The sequence below is a fragment of the Pinus tabuliformis genome, chromosome 2_2 (genome assembly GCF_031772625.1).
Source record: "Pinus tabuliformis cultivar Carrire ecotype Pingquan chromosome 2_2, CPIR1, whole genome shotgun sequence".
NCBI lineage: Eukaryota > Viridiplantae > Streptophyta > Pinopsida > Pinales > Pinaceae > Pinus > Pinus tabuliformis.
The window spans coordinates 182,174,072-182,196,039 of NC_142300.1; the positions used below are offsets into that span (position 1 = coordinate 182,174,072).

The 21,968-nt window shown below is 37.8% G+C and overlaps 1 protein-coding gene across 1 annotated transcript; it reads right to left on the reverse strand.

The window, feature by feature from the left end:
- Nucleotides 1–10,900: 10,900 nt before the first annotated feature.
- On the reverse strand, nt 10,901–11,857 carry LOC149192000 (uncharacterized). Its single transcript, XM_089406804.1, has one exon. It carries the CDS (start codon nt 11,855–11,857, stop codon nt 10,901–10,903), a length of 957 nt encoding a protein of 318 aa, XP_089262930.1.
- Between the last annotated feature and the right edge of the window lie 10,111 nt (nt 11,858–21,968).

A 21,968-nucleotide genomic window follows, 5' to 3' on the forward strand; every position in this document is an offset into this window, starting at 1 on the left:
TAACCCTCTCCTAGTTGGTAATGAGATTGACTTGGATTCATCTCTTGCCCATCCTACTCTTCCTAAGCATGACTCATTTGTGTCTGTTCTTGACCAACCATTGATCGAAAAGAGTGTCGAATTGGCTCCACCTTCAGTTTTTCACTTTGTTCCCGAAGAGAATAGTGATGATCATACTACTCATGTTCTTCTCATCTCCTCAGATTCTCATGAATCTAAGAGTGACCCTCCCGTCCTAGTTGTTCAAGAGAGTCCTTCTCCTTCTCTTGCAGGGCATGGGGGCAATCATATGATACACCCACCAAGTAGTTTTGTCAATTCTTTTGATTGGAGTAAATTGACTACTTTCCGCCTTCCATATTATGTGCCTTTCCAAATCACAGAACAAGCCTATAATATGGTAGTACATGGCACTATATTATATGAAGGCGTGTTTGTTAGTATCATGTATTCTACTACTTTGCAAGCTTTGAGTTCCCCATAGCTTGTGCCTGTCACCCTAATTTTTTGTCTTTCAATGGAGGAACTAGTCAACCCTTAGGGATCCTTCCGAAGTTCCCTGTTACTTTGGGAGGAAAGAGCATCTATATAGATGTGATGGTAGTCCAAGGTCCCCTAGATTTCAATATTCTCCTTAGAAGCGACTATATTTATGTCATGGGAGCTCTTGTTTCTTTGCTTTTTCGTGTGGTTTGTTTTCCACACGAAAGGGAGAATAGTGACCATTGATCAATTGTCATTCATTGGTCACCAAGTGCCTCCTATGCAACCATCGTCCCCTATTGGTTCTTGTTTGCAAGCAGTACCCTCCCCGCCATAGGTGAATTATGTGGCTACTGTTGGTGCACTAAGATGTCTTTTTACAAGAAATCTTAATTCCTACATTAATTGTCAACCCAAGGTAAGTCTTTTTATCTCAAGAGTGTCAGCACAATCTATGCAGTGAATTCAGAGGTTAGCTAATGGTAAATCATTGCAATCACTAATAACTATCTCTTCAAATCAATTCACACAAATCTTAAAGAAATAACTAAGGAAGAAATGACTCTAAGAGAACTCTTAACGCACTCTGCAATTCTGTCTAACTTATTCCAAAATCAAATGAATCTGAATGTGAATGCAAAGAATCACACTTGGCAACCTTCGAATAGAATTAAGACTAACTCACTCGATCAAGAAAGAGAACTATAACAACTGAAAAACAAAGTTAATCTATAGAAAATTAGAATTGAATGACAAATCCTAATTGAAAAACAATCTCGATTGAACGACAATTCCCAATTGAATGACAATCTCGATTGAACAACAATTGAGAATTGAATAGCAAGAAAGAAAATACGATAAATGATTTCTAAACAACAACTATTCTCTGTAAGCAGATTATGGAAATCAATTAATACTATCTCTAAGATCTATCATAACATAAATCAAAATGAACAACAATCTGCTACTGAAACTAATATAACCAATCCAATCAAAGCATTACTCTGATACATCACACGACTAAGTATGAATCAGAATGAACAACAGTATGAATTGGAATCGTCAGTCCTCACAATAGGCAAAATGATATTAACTGAACATTAACAATCAATAAAGATTCAAATGGAAATATTATAACACAAGAAAGCAATAGAACTTCTCTTGACAGGGCCCAGAGTCGCCAGAAGTCTCCGCTAAGGAATACTCATAATATAAGTGAAGATCAAACGCAGTATTTCTTCATTAATATAAGTAACCAGATTACATCTTCACTCTGATAAAAATATTACATGTCTCAAAAAAAATAATTATAGATTACATAAGTTTGAACTTCTTTTCGTTTTCCTTTCTTCCTTATATATAATAGTAAAAGAATAAACTAGATAAAAGTGAATCCTTAGGATCAGGGGATCCTGAGGATTTCGAAATACATAATCTGATTCTGTTGTCAAATAGTATTGGACTGCTTGGTCTCTCGCTGCCTTGCCTACCTCAAACGTTGTCTTTCCCTGTCACAGCCTGGTCTTGCTCTGTCAAGTGAACGACTATTGACCAATTCGTGTCTTCTACACACAAGGATAGTAAAAAATCAGCTTCCTGTGCTAGATTTATCTAATTTGTTACCAAGTTCTTTCATCCAACTTTAACGGTTATTTCCTTTATTTCAATCCATAAACAGAGATAATCGTGTAAGGATAAATACGAAATAAATCAAAAACCGAGGAGAAAATATACCTTTTTCTTGACCCAACTTACTCCCCAGCTTACCTTGTTGCATGTCCTCATGCAATTAAATTGTTGATGTGTAGTTGAGTTAGGGAGTAGGCAGGATATACCTCCTCCTTATAATGTTTGAAGCCATTTTTCTTCTTTAATATAGAAAAATCCTAGGTAACATCTTGATCCTTCAAGGTGTAATCACAATGATACTTATATGGAGGATACCATATGATTGGAGTCCTATACTGACATCCTATCCATTCAGGTACCATAGTCAAAATCATGTTATGGTATTGATAGAAACGAGAGGAGGTGGCTTTAAAGTTTCGATATCTAAACGGTTCTTGATTTCTAACAATAATGCTGGAGGCTTCCGACCTTTGTCTAGCTACAGACAAGGCTTCCTCCTTAATATCTTGGAAGTACTCCTTTCCATCTTGTATAACATATGTATGAAATTGCCCCAGTTGGCCTATAACACCATATTTCTTCATGAATTTCTTGTGTTTACTCAAGAGCTGTAGGGGTTTGGTTGGTTCCCCTCTAATCCACAGGTCAATTCATTCTTCACACCTCCTAAAATTATTGTGGGCCTGGCCCACTTGAGTTGATTAGTAGCGAACGAGAGAAATTCTTGGAGTTGTACATCCCCTATAAAGGGGCCAGGGTTGTTGTCCTTGTTGTCTTCCAAAAAGAAATTGTGCATATAAAGTTCACAGAGGAGGCGATGTACCTGCTCGTCTTGTTCTCTAAAGCATTTGACAAAATCCAGGGTGGTTTTGATTTCCAAAGGCTTTCCAGCCTTAGCATCTTTGATTTTCAATAGGAGGAACCTTTCCAAGAGGAATAAGGCATAATTTTGTAGTAGGGGCTCTACATGACAAGGTGTCTGAATAAAGAGAGCAGACAGTTTCCAACTTCTCTTTAGCCTTCTGTAATTTCTCTCGTGCTTTCTCAACCTTTTTTTGTTCAGCCTTGTACTGAGCAAAGGTCTCATCCTCAGTTATGGTTAGTGCCTCAAAATTTTTCTTTAATTCTTGATGTATCTTTAGGGGCACTACCTCCTCCTTGTACTGAGCTAATTCTTGCTGAAACTTTAGTATTTCATTCTGCTGTCTGCTAATAAATGCCTCCCTGATTAGGGGAATATAAGCAAGAGTCTCTTCTATTTGGGTTTCTCTTTCTTGGGCCTCCATGGGATCAGTCTGAATAGCAGCTTCAGATGCCTCTTGAATCATGCAATGACCAATTGGAATGTCCTCTTCAACATATGTTTGAACAACAATATCCATGGTAGGGTGGTCCGTTTGGGTCTCCCATGAGAAAACATAGGGGTCCTCGGTTTTCATTTCAGTGTCTTCTACAAGGCATGGCTCTGTTTGAGTTTCCTTTGGACAGGCCAAAATATCCTCAGTTTGGGTCTCAACATCCCTTCCAGAATGATGTTTTGTCTGTGTGCTTGTTGTCTCTTTTTCTACTTTGAAATTCTTGGCTCTAATGGCCTCCTTTAACTACTGCCTTAGCTGCCCAATTATTCGCTTCTGTTTCTTATACTTCTTAAGCACTTTGCTGAGCCTGTCCCTGTAGGACTTCTTTATCTTGGGACTTCCAACCGATGATGGGTTAACTGCATTGTCCTCTAGTTCCTATACAGGTGGTAATGTGTCAGCATCAGGGAGGGTTCCATATGGAATTGTATCCCCTAATGGAGCTTCATCTTCTAGCTCCTCTTTATCATGGATTTCTCTTTCAGGAGATCCAAATACAACGATGTCTTCTAAAAATTTTCATTCTCTGAGTTTTTTTCTAGGTAGGCCTCGTCCTCTAGGGACTTAGAAAAAATAGTATTACCTGGTTGATTTTCATCTCCCAGGGTTTCACCTACAAGGTTTTCTTCAGCTGGGGGGGTCCATTGGACTGGTGTTTGTTGTCCAATTTCCTCCTCTAGTGACTTCTTCTTCATGTACCTCTACTTCAAGGGGTTTTTCCACAGAAGGAACTGGTTCCCTCTGTTCTTCCATAGAATCAGTGAATGGCAGGGTTTTCTCACAACCAGGGCTGTTAGCAAGGACAGACTGGTTGGGGGTGCAATTCTCTTCTTCAACATTCCCGGATTGTTCTTTATCTTCTCCAAATATTCCCATGTTTTCCAATACCTTGGCCACTTCCTCCTCATAGTCTTGCAAAGGGGAAGATTGTAGACTTGTAGGTTGTGTGTTGGACGGTCTAGCCTCATCTGCTTGAATTGGGATACATCACTAGGCTCTCACTCACACAGAGTGCCTACTTTTTGCTGTGTTCAGGGGCACAAAGGAATTATTTATTTTCAGTGTCCTTCTTGGACCTGGGGTTCTTGGCCCTTGTTGCTATGTTACTGTGTTTTTTGGGGGTGGAGCCTAAGTAGGATTTATAACATTATCTCAGGTTAACTACTACTGGGCCAGTCCATTCATAATAATTAATTTAATCAATCGATGATAACTGATTACTTTGTGTGGTTCCTTAGCTGTCCTAACTCGACAAGGGACATCATGTAATAAGGAATTCAAATAAAATGACAAATTAACTGAAATTTTCTCTTTTAAAATGGCTGGAAGTTTTAGTTGGCGGGGCTTTACCACATCGTGTCGATCGTCACATGTAATGTACCTTTTCATGATGACGTCCAATTCTTGCTACGATTGCCTTAACACTGAAGGATGGATCCCTTTTCCTGTTCGCACCAGTTGCTCTCCTGGATCCTGGAATACTTCAATCGCATTGTGCAGAAGGACATGTTTTTATGTCCATTTAGTTCCTTCAGCCCGAAGTCATGTGACTTCGGCTATGACCACTTCAGAAACTATACTTCTGCCTCTAAATTTGGTGCTACCATTCTGCAGAAATTCCAACGTCAGCTCCTCATGAAAATCCTCCAACCTATTTAGATATTGCAGCCATCACGCGTGCTCGAGAATTGCACGAGCGTGATCTGATACCATAAGCATTGGCGGTTCATTCCGGATATCTCTTCCTCCCATGGCTACTGTACTTGTAACTGGTTCACTTGTATGCAATTGTTTTATACTTCCACAATTCAGAACAACAATAGAGAACGTTACAACAATTAACAGAGAAATGACGATGTTTTGGGAATTAATATCATATTTAGTTAAGTCATTGGTCCCGTCAACCACACTTAACGCAGGATCATGAGTTTGCATGCCAACCATAATGGTTTCCATCCTTTCCCCAATCAGAAATACTTGCTAATTATTACTCATTCATAATCATCATGCAGTCCTTCCCCAAAAGTTAATTCAAATGATTATCACACAATTATTCATAACTATCACACATGCCATGCGTACTTAGGCCATCCCCCCTTTGACGAGAAAAGGTCGTCCATGTCCTTTCAGCATGTGAAAAGCAAGTGAAAGCATTAACAATACATAAATGTCGACAACCAATCCTAAAAATAGTGTGTTAATCAATAAAGCAATTAAAGAAATACACAACATCGGATGTGAAATGGCCGAAAAGAAATTAAAACAGAGATGTTAATGCATTATTTCAAAATATTTTCACCGTAAGCGGTATTAATGACAAAGGAATAATCGAAAGTATATATTAATGATGGTCATAAAATTATTGGACAATTTAGAATATAATGAATATATGATATAAATTACCATGCAGATCGACTTTTAAGAGTGTTGTTCAAATGGAAAATTCCCTTTAGAAACAAATCCATAGGTGATAAGAGCTTAGAGAACATTTGGCAGTGTAAGATGATACCTCAATACCATAAGCAGAGCCGTTGTTGCCAGCAGGCATTCATAGCCTCGACAGGGTTGCTTTTTAACCCCATAAATGAGCCAGAGTCCTCATTTTAGAATGTAGATGGTTCTTCTTTTTCTTTTCATAAAGAGACCACTATGCTGGCATGGTGACCAGATGACCATAGTGCCATTCACCAGGATATAACAAAGTGATCAGGCTGGCTTGTGATGAGACCCCCTACCCTTCTGACAGTTTTAAGCATTAAGAAGGTCATTACCTTGGTTTGGTAGCCAAATTGGAATGTTACTTGTTCGATCCTTATGATCATGGAAGGGTGGCTCGTGATGAGACCCCCATTCTTTTTAAGACAATGTTTGATTCATTTTCACATCTCATTATGTCCATTTTTCTATTGGAATTTTTACTTGTTAAAAAGAGGGAGGCTCATTTTCTCCTTAAGAGTCAGGGATGGTGTAAGAAGTAAGAAGATGCCAATGAAAGTTTATACTCTTACCCCCATATCATCATGTCAATGAGCTTTATCCAGTTGACAATGTAAAACATAAGCCAACATGATTTGAAAATAACGAATCATTTTATGATGTGTCCAAAGAAAATATGTTTAGTCAGTCATTATAAAGATACACCATATCATCTTTTGAATAAAGATAACCATCAAAAGGCTTCATGAGTCATAATGGTATTGTCATTACTATTGTTTTTCTTATATCAAGCACAAATCCATTCAAATGGTGCTTATTCAGAATACAAAGGAGAAAAGAAAAAAAAAGATGGCATCATGACCATTAAGAAAAATTCACGATTTATTCTATTAAAAAGACCAAAAGTGTTGTTCAATCGATTGAACAACAATCGTTTAATCGTTTAAACAACAAAAATTGCAAACAAAAGTGTTATTCAGTTGATTGAATAGAAATTGTTCAATAATTTGAACAGCAAAAATCGCAAACAAAAGTGTTGTTCAATAGATTGAACAACAAAAATAGCAAACAAGAGTGTTGTTCAATCGATTGAACATCAATCGTTCAATCGTTTGAATAGAAAAAATCGCAAAGAAAAGTGATGTTCAATAAATTGAACAACAATCATTCAATCGTTTGAACAACAAAAATCACAAACAAAAGTGTTGTTCAATCGATTGAAGAACAATCATTCAATCGCTTGAACAACAAAAATCGCAAATAAAAGTGTTGCTCAAATGATTGAACAACAATCATTCATTCGTTTGAACAAAAAAAATCAAAATGCAAAAGTGTGGTTCAATCGATTGAACAAGAATCGTTCAATAGTTTGAACAACAAAAACAAAAATATGAAAGTGTTATTCAATCGATTAAACAATAATCGTTCAATTTTTTGAAGAACAAAATAAAAAGGCAAAAGTTTTGTTCAATCGATTGAACTACAATCATTCAATCGTTTGAACAACAAAAAAAAAAATATGAAAGTGTTGTTCAATCGATTGAACAACAATAGTTGAATCGTTTGAACAACAAAGTCAATAAAACAAAAATGTGTTGTTCAATTGATTGAATGGAAATCCTTCAATCGTTTGAAAAAAAAAACAAAAAGCAAAAGTGTTGTTCAATTGATTAAACAACAATCGTTCAATCATTTGAACAACAATCGTTCAATCGTTTGAACAACAAAATCAATAAAACAAAAATGTGATGTTCAATCGATTGAATAACACTTATCAAGCACACAAAGAAAATAATTCTCATATTTACATGGTAATGTCTATTCTTAATTGCAACCAATAAAAAAAATTATATACATTATTAACAATTTCTAACGAAATCTTATTTTTTTGAAAGAAAATTTGTTGGGTCATCACTTCCTGTAGCTAAGATTTTCATGGAGGGGTCCTCGCATACCTGCTCGCCAAAAGTCTCCTTGGTTAGCGGTTTTTGATAGAGGTGTACTCGATTTTTGTTCACCTTAAAAGAATGGCCAGACCCGTCAATGGTAGTCAAGGTAAGAGTACCATTGATATGCACTTCTTGAATCTCATAAGAGTTGAGCCATCTTGTTTGCAGCTTGCCCAAGAAATCTTGGAATCTGGAGTCATAAAACAGTGCCGAATCCCTTTTTTGAAACGTTTTCTTCTTGATAAGGCTGTCATGCCATTTTTCCCTTTGTTGTTGAATAGTTGCAGTCCGTTGCAAAGCTAGCAGTCGAGCCTCGTCTAGTTCATTAAACTACTGGAGTCGCTTGGTCTGGGCTTCTGTTAGATCCAACCCTACTTTCTAGGCCGTCCTTAGAGTCTTTATTTTGAATTCGATCGGAAGAATAGGTTTTTTGCTGAAAACGAGCTGGTATGGAGAGTATCCAATAGTATTCCTCAAAGTCGTGCAATAGACCCACAAGGCCTTGGCAGTCTAGCAGCCCAGTCTCGCTGGTGTGTTGAGATTGTCTTGGTCAGAATCGCTTCAATGACCTTATTGGTGCTTTCGACCTACCCATTTTCCTGTGGGTGATATGGGGAATTGATCCTGTACATAATATGATGATTCCTGAGAGTGGCAGTAATCTTATGTCCTGTAAATTGCCCTCCCCCATCTTTGATCACTTCTCGTGGTAACCAATACCGTACAAACAGTCTAAAAAGGAAGTTAATCACAACTTCCTCTGTGAATCTTGGTAAATTTACTATTTCCACCCCTTTCGTCACATAACCTGTGGAAACCAGTATGTAGGCCCTCTGATTGGATGGTAGATGGAATGGGCCAACGAAGTCTAATGCCCACCTCTTGAAGGGTTCTATGACTAGTTGGGGTTACAAAGGCATTTCATCAGATTGGCCAGGCCTGCCCATTCTTTGACATCTATCGCAATCCTGGGCATATTTCTTAGCATCCTTAAAAATAGTGGGCCAATAATAACCCATCTGTAATAACTTATGCGATGTCCTTTGATCTGCAAAATTTTCCTGCCAGGGCTCGTCGGCCCTTGTGTGAAAATGATATCCACCTATCTAAGAGAATTGACCGCTGCAATAAACGATCAGCTTCCTTTCTTTTGCTGTCAAATGCCTAGGTAGCTTCTTGATTGCCAGATAATTTGCCACATCTGTGTACCATGGCGTCTTGACTGCCACATCAAATAGATGTTCATCCGGAAATTGGTTGTCTACCGCCAGTGGATCATTCACCTTCGGGATTTGTGATAGAAAGTCAGCAACTAGGATTTCCTTCCTCGGATGATCCTTGATAGTAATATTGAACTCCTGCAAAATCAATAGCCATCATGTTACTCGACCATTTGTGATAGGATTATTAGCTAGATACTGAATGGCAAAGTGATCAGTGTACAAAAAGACTAGGTAGCAATTGATATAGTGTCTAAATTTGTTTATTGCATAGATAACAACTAAGAATTCTTTTTTTGTCACTATATAATTAAGTTATGTAGAAGTGAGATTTTTTCTAATATAATATATAACATAAGGTTTCTTTTCCTCCTCCTGGCCAAGGACAACGCCTATAGCTACATTTGATGCGTCCGTGGATATGTGAAAAGGAAACTCCCAATTTGGTCCACGTAATACTGGTGCTGTTGAGACTAGTTTCTTTAAACCTGTAACAGCTATGTCACATTTGTCAGACCAACTGAAATAAACATTTCCAGTCAAAACATATAGGGGCACAACAATTTGTGAATTTTTTTTAATAAACCTACGATAATATCTTGCATATCCTAGGAAGATACGTACCTCTCTCTGAGTGCAGGGGGTAGGCAGTAAAAGAATTACCTTAATTTTTGCTGGGTCTACCTGTATTCCTGCTGCAGAGATATAGTGTCTCAAGATTACACCCTTGGTCATCATCATGTGGCACTTGACATTGCTTAAACATAACCTGGTAGTAATGCATCATTCTAATACTTTTTCTAATGTTTGCAATGCTTGGTCGAATTCATCCCCATATGGAGTAAAATCATCCATATACACCTCAAGTCCTTCATTTATTAAATCAGCAAAGATGATGAGTATAGCCCTCTGGAATGTAGTTTGGGCATTACACAGGCCAAATGGTAATACTCTTTACGCGAATGTACCCCAGGGACAGGTGAAGGTTGTTTTGTCTTGGTCTTCAAGGGTGATCTGAATCTGATTGTAGCTGTTGAAACCGTCTAAGAAGGAAAAGAACTACTTCCCTGGAAAAGTATCGAGGACCTGATCGATGAATGGGAGTGGGAAATGATATTTCTATGTCGCCTTGTTCAACTCCTAGTAGTATACACAGATACGCCACTTCCCATTTTTGTTAGGGATGACCACCAATGGAGAGACCCATTTACTGTCTGAGATGGGATAAATAAAGTTTACATCCAAAAACTTCTATAACTCTTCTTTCACAACGTCCTTGAGATGCAGATTCAATCTCGATTGAGGCTGCTGGATGGGTCGAGCATCCTTCTCAGTATAGATGTGGTGTGTACACAGCTATGGGTCTATTACTTTCATATTAGGATAATCTCGTGCAAAAGCCCATTTATATTTCTAGAGGACCTGTATGAGATTTTGATGTTGATCACTATCTAGACCATCATTAATATTTACAATTTTGTCAGGTTCGATCTCAATAGGTTTGTTGTTATGAACAACAATGATCTGAATATGCTAATCGTCAGTATCCTTTAGAGGATCCTCCATGGCTTCATTATCCAGGATTGCTTTCAGCATTTGACACTTTACATTTCTCACATTAGAAGGCTGATTTATAAAATTATTCATAACGCTGTCTTCAGTTTGATCTTTAATTTCCAGTGCCTTTGCTACTGTGAGTGGTGAACGGATGCTTTCCTTGAGGTACGCTGGTGGTCTTTTACAGATTTTTACAATGGGCAGACTTGGCTTGGCGAGAGGATACAACACAATATTTTTTAAAGCATCCCCCTTTGTAATAGTCATGCTACCTTCCTTCCCAACAGCCAATATAAGCATCAACTCTCGCAAGCCGAGGTTGTCCCAGAATCATAGGGTGCCCATCTAATCGACTCTTTAGGTTTATGACAAGAAAATATACTTGATATTCCCACGAATCAACATAAACTGTAATATCCTGTAAGGTTCCTTCTGGCCTTACCACCGAGTGATCAACAAGTTCTAATAAAGTGGTGGTTGGTTCCAGGGCTGTAATACCAAGTGATTGACATGTTTCTGCTGTTAAAATATTAATGGCTGCACCTAGATCAACTAGAGTATTGGGAAAAGAGTGGCCATATATCTGAACTGTAACTATGGGATTTCCAGGATCTTGATACTTTATTGGAGTTTCCCCTCCCAAGAGCAAATCAGTTAAGGTCCCTACAATGTGAATGGTGGGTGAGGTTTTTTCTTTCCTCGTAGGATTCTTTACACATAGCGCTTTAATTGTTTTAGCATACATGGGTATGTCTTGAATGCCCTGCAGGAGAGGAATTTTAATAAAAATATTTTTTAGTTCCCCTACAAGGTCGAAATATGGATAAACAATAGGTTTGGGTATCATTAACCTTTTTGGGAACGGGGGAGAAGTGACTGTAAGTTTTTCAGGGTCTTCATGTTGATCTACGTCTTCTCCTTGTTTTAGTTTGGTATTAATTACAGGTGGTGGTATATGTATAGGTGGGGTTTCAATTTCGATTGAAGGTTGATCCCTGTTTTCATTAGGGTTGATGATACGTCCAGACCTTAATCTAAGTTCATTACATTCTTTCTGCTCAATTTCATAATCTGAGCTTTCAATAATATGTACCAACTGGACCGGTCTGTTATTAGGATTTGGATTTGATTGAGCTAGCAATTGAGGGCGTAGAAGAGGTTGGAGATTTTGCTGTAATGTATACGGATCTGAAAGTGCAAGTTGAGGCTGAGGACCTATCCCCATTGGTGTGTTGGATATCCCCAATGGTCACTGCCAATTTGTAGACCAATTCAGATTTTGAGAGGTGGAGGCAGACCACTGGGATTGTTAGGGATTGCCCTTCCAAATGGGAGTAAAAGGAGAATTTGGCCAGCCATTACCCGGAAAAGATTGTGTTGGCCAGGACATCATAGGTAATGGCTGGGTTTTCCAATTTGGGCAGGGTGATTGGCCCTGCCATGCTTCCCCAAGTTTCTATTGCTAATTAAACTGTGAAGAAGGAAAGAACTGGGATGCGCCTTCTGACATACCTGTAGGTTTAGCCTGCCACTGTCGATCATGGTTCATCTGATATACCGACTCTATTCTTCTTTTGCTTCCTTGAATATTTCTTTCAGCCCCGGCAATGATGGACATTGTTCAGTGGCATGCTCTTTATTACAAGTAGCACATGTTTGCACCATGTCTAATGGGCATTCCCGTTGGTTGTGCTTCTTTTGACAACGTGGACAGAAGATGGCCAAGTTTTTTTCTGCTAAGGCTTGTATTTGTTTAGCCTGTAAGACGTCCAGCTGCATTGTGAGAGTGCCCAGGATTTTCATCTTGAAATTTTCTATGAGGTTACCAATTTCCATCCGCGTTATGCCTCCACTGTGTGGTTTGCTTCCCCTGCTCATGGGATCTCAGCTTCATGTTCTTGTACGTGTGCTTCCTCGTGAACACATGATACACAAGCGAATGATTTCATCATAACATTCCTAAGAAATGTCTCCTTTTCCCATTAAATTTAGAGTTTCTACCCATTCCTCTTTCATTCCTTTAATTAAGATAGCTCTTAGGACTTCTTTTAGTAAGGCAGTGTGTGGAGACCTCTGCAAATTATAATTAAACCATTCTACATATTCTTCTAGTATTTCATTCTCTTTTGCAGTCATCTTAAAAATTTCATCTTTTATTTCCCTAGTCTTACAAAATCCCTGGTATCTTTTTAGGAAGGAGGTTTTCATATCGTCCCAAGAATTAATAGTTCGCCCACCTAGACCCATGAACCATCTTAAGGTTGCTCCTTTTAGAGTGGAAGGGAACAACTTTAGTTTGTGAAGGTTAGTGGTGTAATCATACCCTCTACAGAGGACATCAAACTCAAAAAGGAAAGCATGGGGATCCTCTGTGATCATCCCATGGGAAGTTGGGATGCTCTACTGAGGAATAGCCTTCATGGGGGAATTGGCCACTTGGTCAACTATGGGATATTCTAATTTCAAGGTTTGACCTTGAGGTGGCTGATCTGCCATTTGGTCATAATGTGCCAATAACATTCGGGGATTTCAGGGGGTGAATTTTGAGCAAGTGAAGGATTAGCAACCCGAGCTGGCTTTGTAGCACTACCTAGATCTGGGATCATAGGAGATCCCTGTTCAGACAGTTGTGGTTCTGCCTTAGTAGTCCCACTGGTTTCTCCTTTTCCTTCTCTTAATTTACAAGATTTTCCCTCTTGTAGAGGATCAAAATGTAAACTTCTTGTAGCTTGAAGACTCTATTCTGGTCCTCCAACTTGGCTTTGAATCTCAGCGTAAGCTGCAGATGGTGAGCCTGCTTCTTGAGGGATAACAATAGAACTTTTTCCAGATACTACCTGGAATCCTACTAATGCCTGAGACTCTGATTTTCTTACAATTTCATCTATAAAGGTTGTTCTCCCAAGGTTCACCGATACTTTGGGTTTTGCAGATTTCGGTGGGGGGTTCCGCTCTTTTTCTATATTTCTATTCCTAGTCATTCATAAAAACCAATTCCTATTTAACCTTTAAGATTTTGCTGAAAAGCGGGACCTTATGTTTTTAAAACCCAATTATTTCACAGCAAGATAAAAGAAAATCACTTAAAACACTCTCCTCGGAAACGATGCCAAAATGTTGGTGCACTAAAATGTCTTTTTACAAGCAATCTTAATTCCTACATTAATTGTCAACCCAAGGTAAGTCTTTTTATCTTAAGAGTGTCATCACAATCTATGCAATGAATTCAGAGGTTAGCTAATGGTAAATCGTTGCAATCACTAATAACTGTCTCTTCAACTCAATTCACACAACTCTTAAAGAAATAAGTAAGGAAGAAATTACTCTAAGAGAACTCTTAACACACTAAGTAATTTTTTCTAACTTATTCCAAAATCAAATGAATCTAAATGTGAATGCAAAGAATCACGCTTGGAAACCTTCAAATAGAATTAAAAATAACTTACTCGATCAAGAAAGAGAACTGTAACAACTGAAAAACAATGTTAATCTATAGCAAATCAGAATTGCATGACAAATCCTAATTGAACGATAATTCCCAATTGGATGACAATCTCAATTGAATGACAATTGAGAATTGAACAACAAGCAAGCAAATATGATAAATGATTTCTAAACAACAATTTTTCTCTGTAAGCGGATTATGGAAATGAATTAATACTATCTTTAAGATCTACGATAACATAACTCAAATGAAGAGCAATCTACTATTGAAACTAATATAACCAATCCAATCAAAGCATTACTCTGATACATCTCACGACTAAGTATGAATTGGAATGAACAATAGTATGAATTGGAATTGTCAATCCTCACAATAATAAAAATGATATTAACTGAACATTAACAATTAATAAAGATTCAAATGGAAAGAGTATTACACAAACAGAACTTCTCTTGATTGGGCCCAGAGTCGCCAGAAGTCTCTGCTAAGGAATACTCAGAATATAAGTGGAGATCAAACGCAGTCTTTCTTGATTAATATAATTAACCAAATTACGGCGTCACTGAGATAACAATATTATATGTCTCAAAAAGAATAATTATAGATTACATAAGTCTGAATTTCTTTTCATTTGCCTTTCGGCCTTATATATAATAGTAAAAGAATAAACGAGGTAAAAGAGAATCCTCAGGATCAGGGGATCCTAAGGATTTTGCAATACATAATCTGATTCCGTCATGAAATAGTATTGGTCTACCTGGTCTCTAGCTGCCTTTCCTACCTCAGACGTTGTCTTTCCCTTTTATAGCATGGTGTTGCTCTTTCAAGTGAACGACTATTGACCAATCCGCATCTTCTACACACAAGGATGGTAAAAAGTCAGTTTCCTATGCTAGATTTATCTAATTTGTTACCAAGTGCTTTCATCCAACTTTAATTGTTATTTACTTTATTTCAATCCATAAACATAGATAATCATGTAAGGATAAATATGAAATAAAACAATTACTGAGGAGAAAATATACCTTTTTCTTAACCCAACAATTACCTGTTCCGTCTCCACATCTGCTGATGATCATGCAGATGGCATGATACATTATGTATTGGGGGCATTGGAAACTGATCTGTCATTTGTACCAGTTGACATGTGTTCCTCCTAGAGCGTAGTTCTCCTGTCCAATGAGGACCCCTTAGGGGCCATGTTCTCATATGGTCCATGATCAGCGTACGAGGATAGTTATTTTTTTATGTCAACCTCGTTAAAAAATGAAACAATGTGAGAGGATAGTTTTTTCATGTATTAACCTCATTAAAAAATGAAACAGATTGCGAGGATAGTTTGTTCCTATATCAACCTCGTTAGAAAATGAAACAAAGTGCCGGAGCATGGTTCCTGGTCTTGTGTCAAGCTCTTTAAAAAATGAAACAAAGAGTCTGGAGGATAGTTCTTTTACTATGTCAACCTCATTAAAAAATGAAACAACTCCCTTTTCCAAATTGAGTCTTTGATTAAGATCTCGTAAAATCTCAGTCGAGTCTTTCCTGGATCTCAAAAGTGAACCTTCATTCCATCCACCTAGCTGAATGAAATGGATCTTTGGGGGAATGTACCTCAGATTGAGTCATTATTCTAGGGGCATGCAAACTGTAACTTAAGCATAGTTTTTGTTTCAAGCTTATGTAAAAATGAAAACCAAACTAAAGCATATTTTTTCATTTCAAGCTTATGTAAACATGAAACTGAATTCAAGCAGAGTTCCCCATGGTTCAAGCTTGTGTAAAAATGAACCCATTCCCAATTTACTTCTTGTCATTGTCGTTTTTTTATTAGCTAATTTCTACTAGATGAGCCTTGGTTGTTTCATTCCATCGCCACCATATCTTTGGCTGATCATATGCTTTCACTTGGTTGTTTTTCCTTTCTTGAGGAACCACAGTGATGAGTGGTCTTGTTAGCCAACCTCTTGACCATTACATGTTTTAGAGTAGTTCCACCATAAACGGAACCAATTTCTACCCTTTATACCACTCGTTCCTCCAGGACAAGTTATCTTTAAGCTCTTTTCTGACTCGTAAAAATGAAAACGATTGTTGAGTAGTTTTCCTTTTTAGACTCGTTAAAGCAAGTAAAAGTAGGGATTCATATTTGAACTATTTTCTGACTCTCAATATATGAAAATATTGTCGAGATCTTGTCATTTTGAACTCATTAAAGGTTGTGAAACATCATTTACCCAGTATACATTTACCCCCTTTTCAGGTTGGGATAAACTATTTACGAAAAAGGTACACCTTAGTTGAACATGGCTAGGAGGTTCTCTCAAGTATCATTTTCTACCTTTTTGGGCTCGAGAGACACAAATGTATGAAAAGGGACCATGTGGATTTTTCTTTTCTATGTCTTTTTCAAACTCTCTAAACATGAAAAAGATATTGATTTACACCTTTGTCGGACTCGTTAAAGTTAAACGATATCGGATTCATCACCATGACGGACATGAGCTTCTCCTTGTTAGCGCTAATTAATCTTGCTATGTTGGATTCATTTGAAGGATGGACTTACAGTGCAAGCACATGCTATCCCCTTCAAGCTTGTGATTAAAAAATAATTGGGGGACCTGCCAGAAATGGTGGGGGAAATGGGAAATTCTATCAATTGTGTCGACAGCTCACTCTTGAACATGGCACTTTCTGCTTCGTGTTGGGTTGGTATATCCTCACTTCATCGTTGACTTTCCTGGTTTAGGCCGTTCATTTTTTCCTTTCATTTGATCTCTGCCACGTCATCATGACCTCCGATCCTATGGATCCAAAAGCCGCAAAACTCCAAAGTCATGTCATTGATATGTTCAAGAGTTGTCCTTCTACAGTTACACTCATTCCTGATTCTCTGTATCATCCATTATCATTGAATCCCTTTGTCTTGTGTCGATGATGTGGGATACATCATGGCCCTCCTTCGACATGGTCACTTCCTGTTGACTTCAGCTCATTATCCGGGAAGTTGGTTGAGAGACTCCCTTCCAATACCTTAGAGCTTGCATGCCCTAATGGAAAGTTCTTCACACCCGATGATGAGTTCATATCATTGGCTTTCGATCAGTTGATTTCACAGGTGTTTGACTTCAGTTCCTTTATTCACATTTCGTGGATAGTGCTGCTGGTACCTTGAGAGCCATTGTCATTATTGGTGGTTTCTCTCGCAGTTGTTAACATTCCACATCATTGAACATTAATCAAGTGACTCTCTATCATGTTCGACTTCAACACATCTATTCACATGTTAGAATTTGTACTTTGATCGGGTTATGTTGGAGCGCAAGGCCCTAGACTCATATTAAAAAATTCCATGTTGCAAGGTGATCTGACATGATCATGCTGATATACATGTCTCTCTCAGATGGATGGTTGCAACCATACCATGAGTTGTTATATGTGATCCTTCTCATTATTGGATGGCTGCAACCATACCTTGGTTTCGATATGATCCTCTTTATTGGATGGATGCGCCCATTCCTTGGATCCATTTACACGATCTCTCTTTGGATGGCTACGTCCATACCACGATTAATGTATCATTTGTTAGAGTTTTAGTGATGTATATGTATCTATGCTTTCTTGTAGGTTTTCCAACGATGGACTCCAATTCCCGGCATCTACTTGTAAAGCATTTCACCTCTCACTCTAGTTCGAGCTTCATGCTTTAGGGGGCATCTGTTACAAAACATTTTGTCACTATCCCTGTACTCCCCATTCCTAGATCCTAGAGGACCTCCACAGTGAACCCTACATGCTTTCCCATCATGAAGAGACTCCCATTATGTCCCTCTTCATGAGCAGAACATTTCCCTTTTGCATCATTTCCTAAGAATCTTCCTTTTACCCCCATTTACAAGACCGGCTCTAATGAACTATTTCCTCCTCGCACTGATTTGTAGAGTCTGAAACTTGGCCTAGCATCGTATGGTGCAAATGAGCCTTTTCTCAGTCATGCTGATCCTCTTTTGGCAATTTTTTAAAATATGGAGTCAAAGCTTCCAGGTTTAGAAGCTTCGTAACAGAAGTTTGGTAAATGGTTGGGCTGGATGGAGTCGAGGAAGTCAGTTTGGGCTCCTTTCCCCTATTAAGATGGAACAAACCAAAGATATAAGCCCTCTCCCATCATAAGAGGAACCATCTCCCCTCCATCAAAGCTATATAAACTCCTCCTTTTCCAAGCTGAACCAGTCTTTTTTTGGAGCTTGAATAACCCACAAGGTATCTATAGCGTGTAGCTTTCTAGTTTATGTTTGTGGAGGGAGAATAGTGTGTTTGGTTTGATTTGGTACTAAAGGGAAGAAGCTTTAAAACTTCCATTGTCGTTGTTATCCATGAGATGCTAGCAGAGGTGTGAGAACCCGAATATGTCAGGGGAGACCTGCAATGTCAAGGCTTTGATTGTAATCTCTTTTTGAACTTATATGAATACAACTATTGATTGATTTCCTATATTAAGTGTTATCTTACATTTGATGGGTTAATATTCCTTGACTTTTTAAGTAGGCTGACTACAATTTGTATGCTATCACGTTTGTTGTTGTTGTTTTCTTGCTTGTTTCAGGTATTCGAAGGAAGGAAACAAAAGGTAGATAGAATAAGGAAGCATGATCACCACCAAGTAGAATAGCGTTCTAAGAGGTAGGCCCTCTTATTTGATTCTAGCCTAAGGAAGTTTTCACTAGATTGTTTGTTTGTGGCTAGACCCACTCTCTTGGGCTAGAGGAATTGTCTTTGTTTGCATCAAGAATTTACCTACACCACACCACGTCACTTGAATGTGTGAATTATATTAATATAAAAGTTATTAAAAATAAATAAATACAAATAAGTTAATGTAGAAATTTTAATGTAATGAAGTTGAAATGGAATATGCATCATATTCAATTGAATATGTGAATCAAAAGCATATAAAGGTAATAGAGTATAAGGTGGTTTTGATTAGTCTTTTCTTTAAAGAGAACACCACAATAATAGAAAATTATGATAAGAAGTTATTTTTAATATCTTCAAGTTTTTTATTTTGATTTTAATGTTATAAAAATAGGTAATTGAGTTGAGTTTGTATTCTTGTGATATAGGGTAAATTGTTGTTGGAAATAATACTGAGAGGGGGGTGAATTAGTATTATCAAATCAATAATTTTATTTCCCAAATAGATTTACATATGCTACTTCAACTAAGTGAACTAGCGTGTACACGTGGCTATACTTAAAGCAACCAGCGTATATACAGAGAAGTTTTGATTTAGCCAATTTATCATGCATTGAACTTTAACCAATATAATAGAGATTTATTAGACAATGCAGTAAAAGAAGAATAAAGCATCACACATATGAAACACACATGAACACCAAGATATAAGGTGGAAACCCAATGTGTATAAAACCCACCTGCTGCTGTCATCGATGTCTTCTTTTGATAATAAGAAAATCTGTTTACGATCTTGTATTGCTACAGACTCATACCAGTACGTAGGCTTCTACCTGCGGAAGATTACAACCTTCTCTCATTATCCAGATTGTACTGGAAGCGAGCTACAACCCCCTATCTCTTATACTAGCCGATATATTTACTAGTACGTAGGTGGTGACCTACAGAAGGCTACAACCTTCTTTCTTCCTCCAAGGACCACGTTTCATAAATTTTCAGACTGGATCCATCAACAACATCATAACTGCAATACAATCATCAACAAATCACTGCAACTCAATCATCACTTTCTGAATCAACCAACAACTGAATCAATTAATCTCTTTGACAATCCATCATCACTGTAGCAAATCATAATCAATCTGATCATTCAAAACACTGTTACTAGAATACAGTCACTAAAACCCAAAGCATAACCCAGAACTCTGCAACAGCAAACAGAAACAATTGAAACATACTTCATAAGGTATACGCTACTTCCATGTGTCGAACCAACGTGTATATGCACTTTTATCAAAGCCAACCAGCGTACACATCTACAAATATTAATTCATAATTCTGCAGCTACTCCGGACTTCAGTTATACCCAGATCATAATATTTACAAAATAACACTTGCGTCAATATTCAGATCTAGACTATACATGATCAAACCACATAATGATAATTCATTTCAAGCCTTAAGATCCTGATCCATCATCAGATCTTATCCCTCATCAACTACTAAGGTTCATCCTTGGTTCAGATCAAGCAAAGCACCATAAGCCAATAACCTGCATACTAGATCTCACACTACATCAGATATTCGATACGTGCAAACTTGGCCTAATGATCTTCTCCTCCTTATATAGTTTTAGGCCTTTCTCAATATCATGGACCAAAACCACTTAGGACCAATACCTTGGACCAAATACCTAGGGTCAATAACTCAGACCAAATACCTTGGACCAATACCTTGGATCAAAATACCTTGGACCAAATACCTTGGACCAAAAACTTATTTTTCCAAGATATACGCACTTTTCCTTCCATGAAAGTGTGTGTGTACGTATACACTACTTGTGTTCAGTGAACCTGCATGTATACGCATCTTGGTCAAGGTGAACTTGCGTAGACCTCTCTTTCTTCATTCTTTGTAGTTTGATCTATAATTCTTTGTTGTTGACATGCTGTATTGTGATTTTTCATCTGAGTGAGTTGCCATTAAGGACAACACCTGTATCATAATGCCAACAATCTCCCCCTTTGGACTTGATGGCAACAACAAAACCAAGTCACTCTCCCCCTTTGACATCAAGGCAAAGGGTGGACCAAGATAATTTCCCCCTTTGACATACATTATACTAGTCATGCTCCCCTTGTGTACATGCTGAGATGTACTGAAACCATCCATGTTCACCCTGAGCACAAGCAAAGTCTGCAAAAATATTTTCTAAAAGAATAACATGTCTCTATAACTCAACTATGTGAGGATGACCTTCCTATCACCAATGACTCATACATATATCCATCTCCCAACCAAGTGGGGATATACCAAATTTGACTCATCCACCCAACCAAGTGGGGATATACCAATTGTTTATACATGACAAAAACAAGAAATATTACATCATTCATCCCATGTAAAGTGGGGATACAAATTACATCATTTGTCCAAGAGGACTCATTTAAAAATATGAGAAGGCATATCACACCCTAGAGTTTTACATAACTTGAGCAACAAATGGTTTAAATATCTGAAGCCATAGCTAGACTCAACAACCATGATTCCAACAACGCTGAATGTACGTGAAGGCTAATGTTCCCCCTAAACCGATGCTACCTGTGCATTGTTAACAGGTCAATGATCAAGGCATCTTTGTTAGTCAGATAAAATTAATGAACATAGCATATTAATCATCAATATCAGTCAAAACACCCATATCAAAGCCTACCCCATTGTTTTTCTTGTCTGAAAAACATATACACTCCTTGACCCACAGAAACCCGCATGTGTACGCGATTATACTTCATGAAATACGTGTATAATAACCTTTCTCTGAAAAATTTGATTTAACGGTAGGATGATGCAGCAACTACTCCCAGCTTCTGTCTGAGATATTCAAATGTCTCTCTAGGTAGTGGTTTAGTGAATATATCAACAACCTGTTCTTTGGAGGAAACATATTCCAATTTGACCTTTTGTTCAAGCACTTGTTCATGTAGAAAATGGTATTTGATGGGTATGTGCTTGGTCTTGGAGTGCATGACTGGATTCTTTGAAATACTGATGGAACTTGTATTATCACATAGAATGGAGATGGGTGGAGTGCATGTGATCTGAATGTCTTGCAATGTTTGCATCATCCAAAGTAGTTGTGTGCAACAAGATGCAACAACCACATATTCTGATTCAGCTGTAGATAATGCAATTGAACTTTGTT

Bases quoted from the DNA above. Each gene is read 5' to 3' on its own strand.
- LOC149192000 (XM_089406804.1), bottom strand. From the start codon at position 11,857: ATGGGGATAGGTCCTCAGCCTCAACTTGCACTTTCAGATCCGTATACA.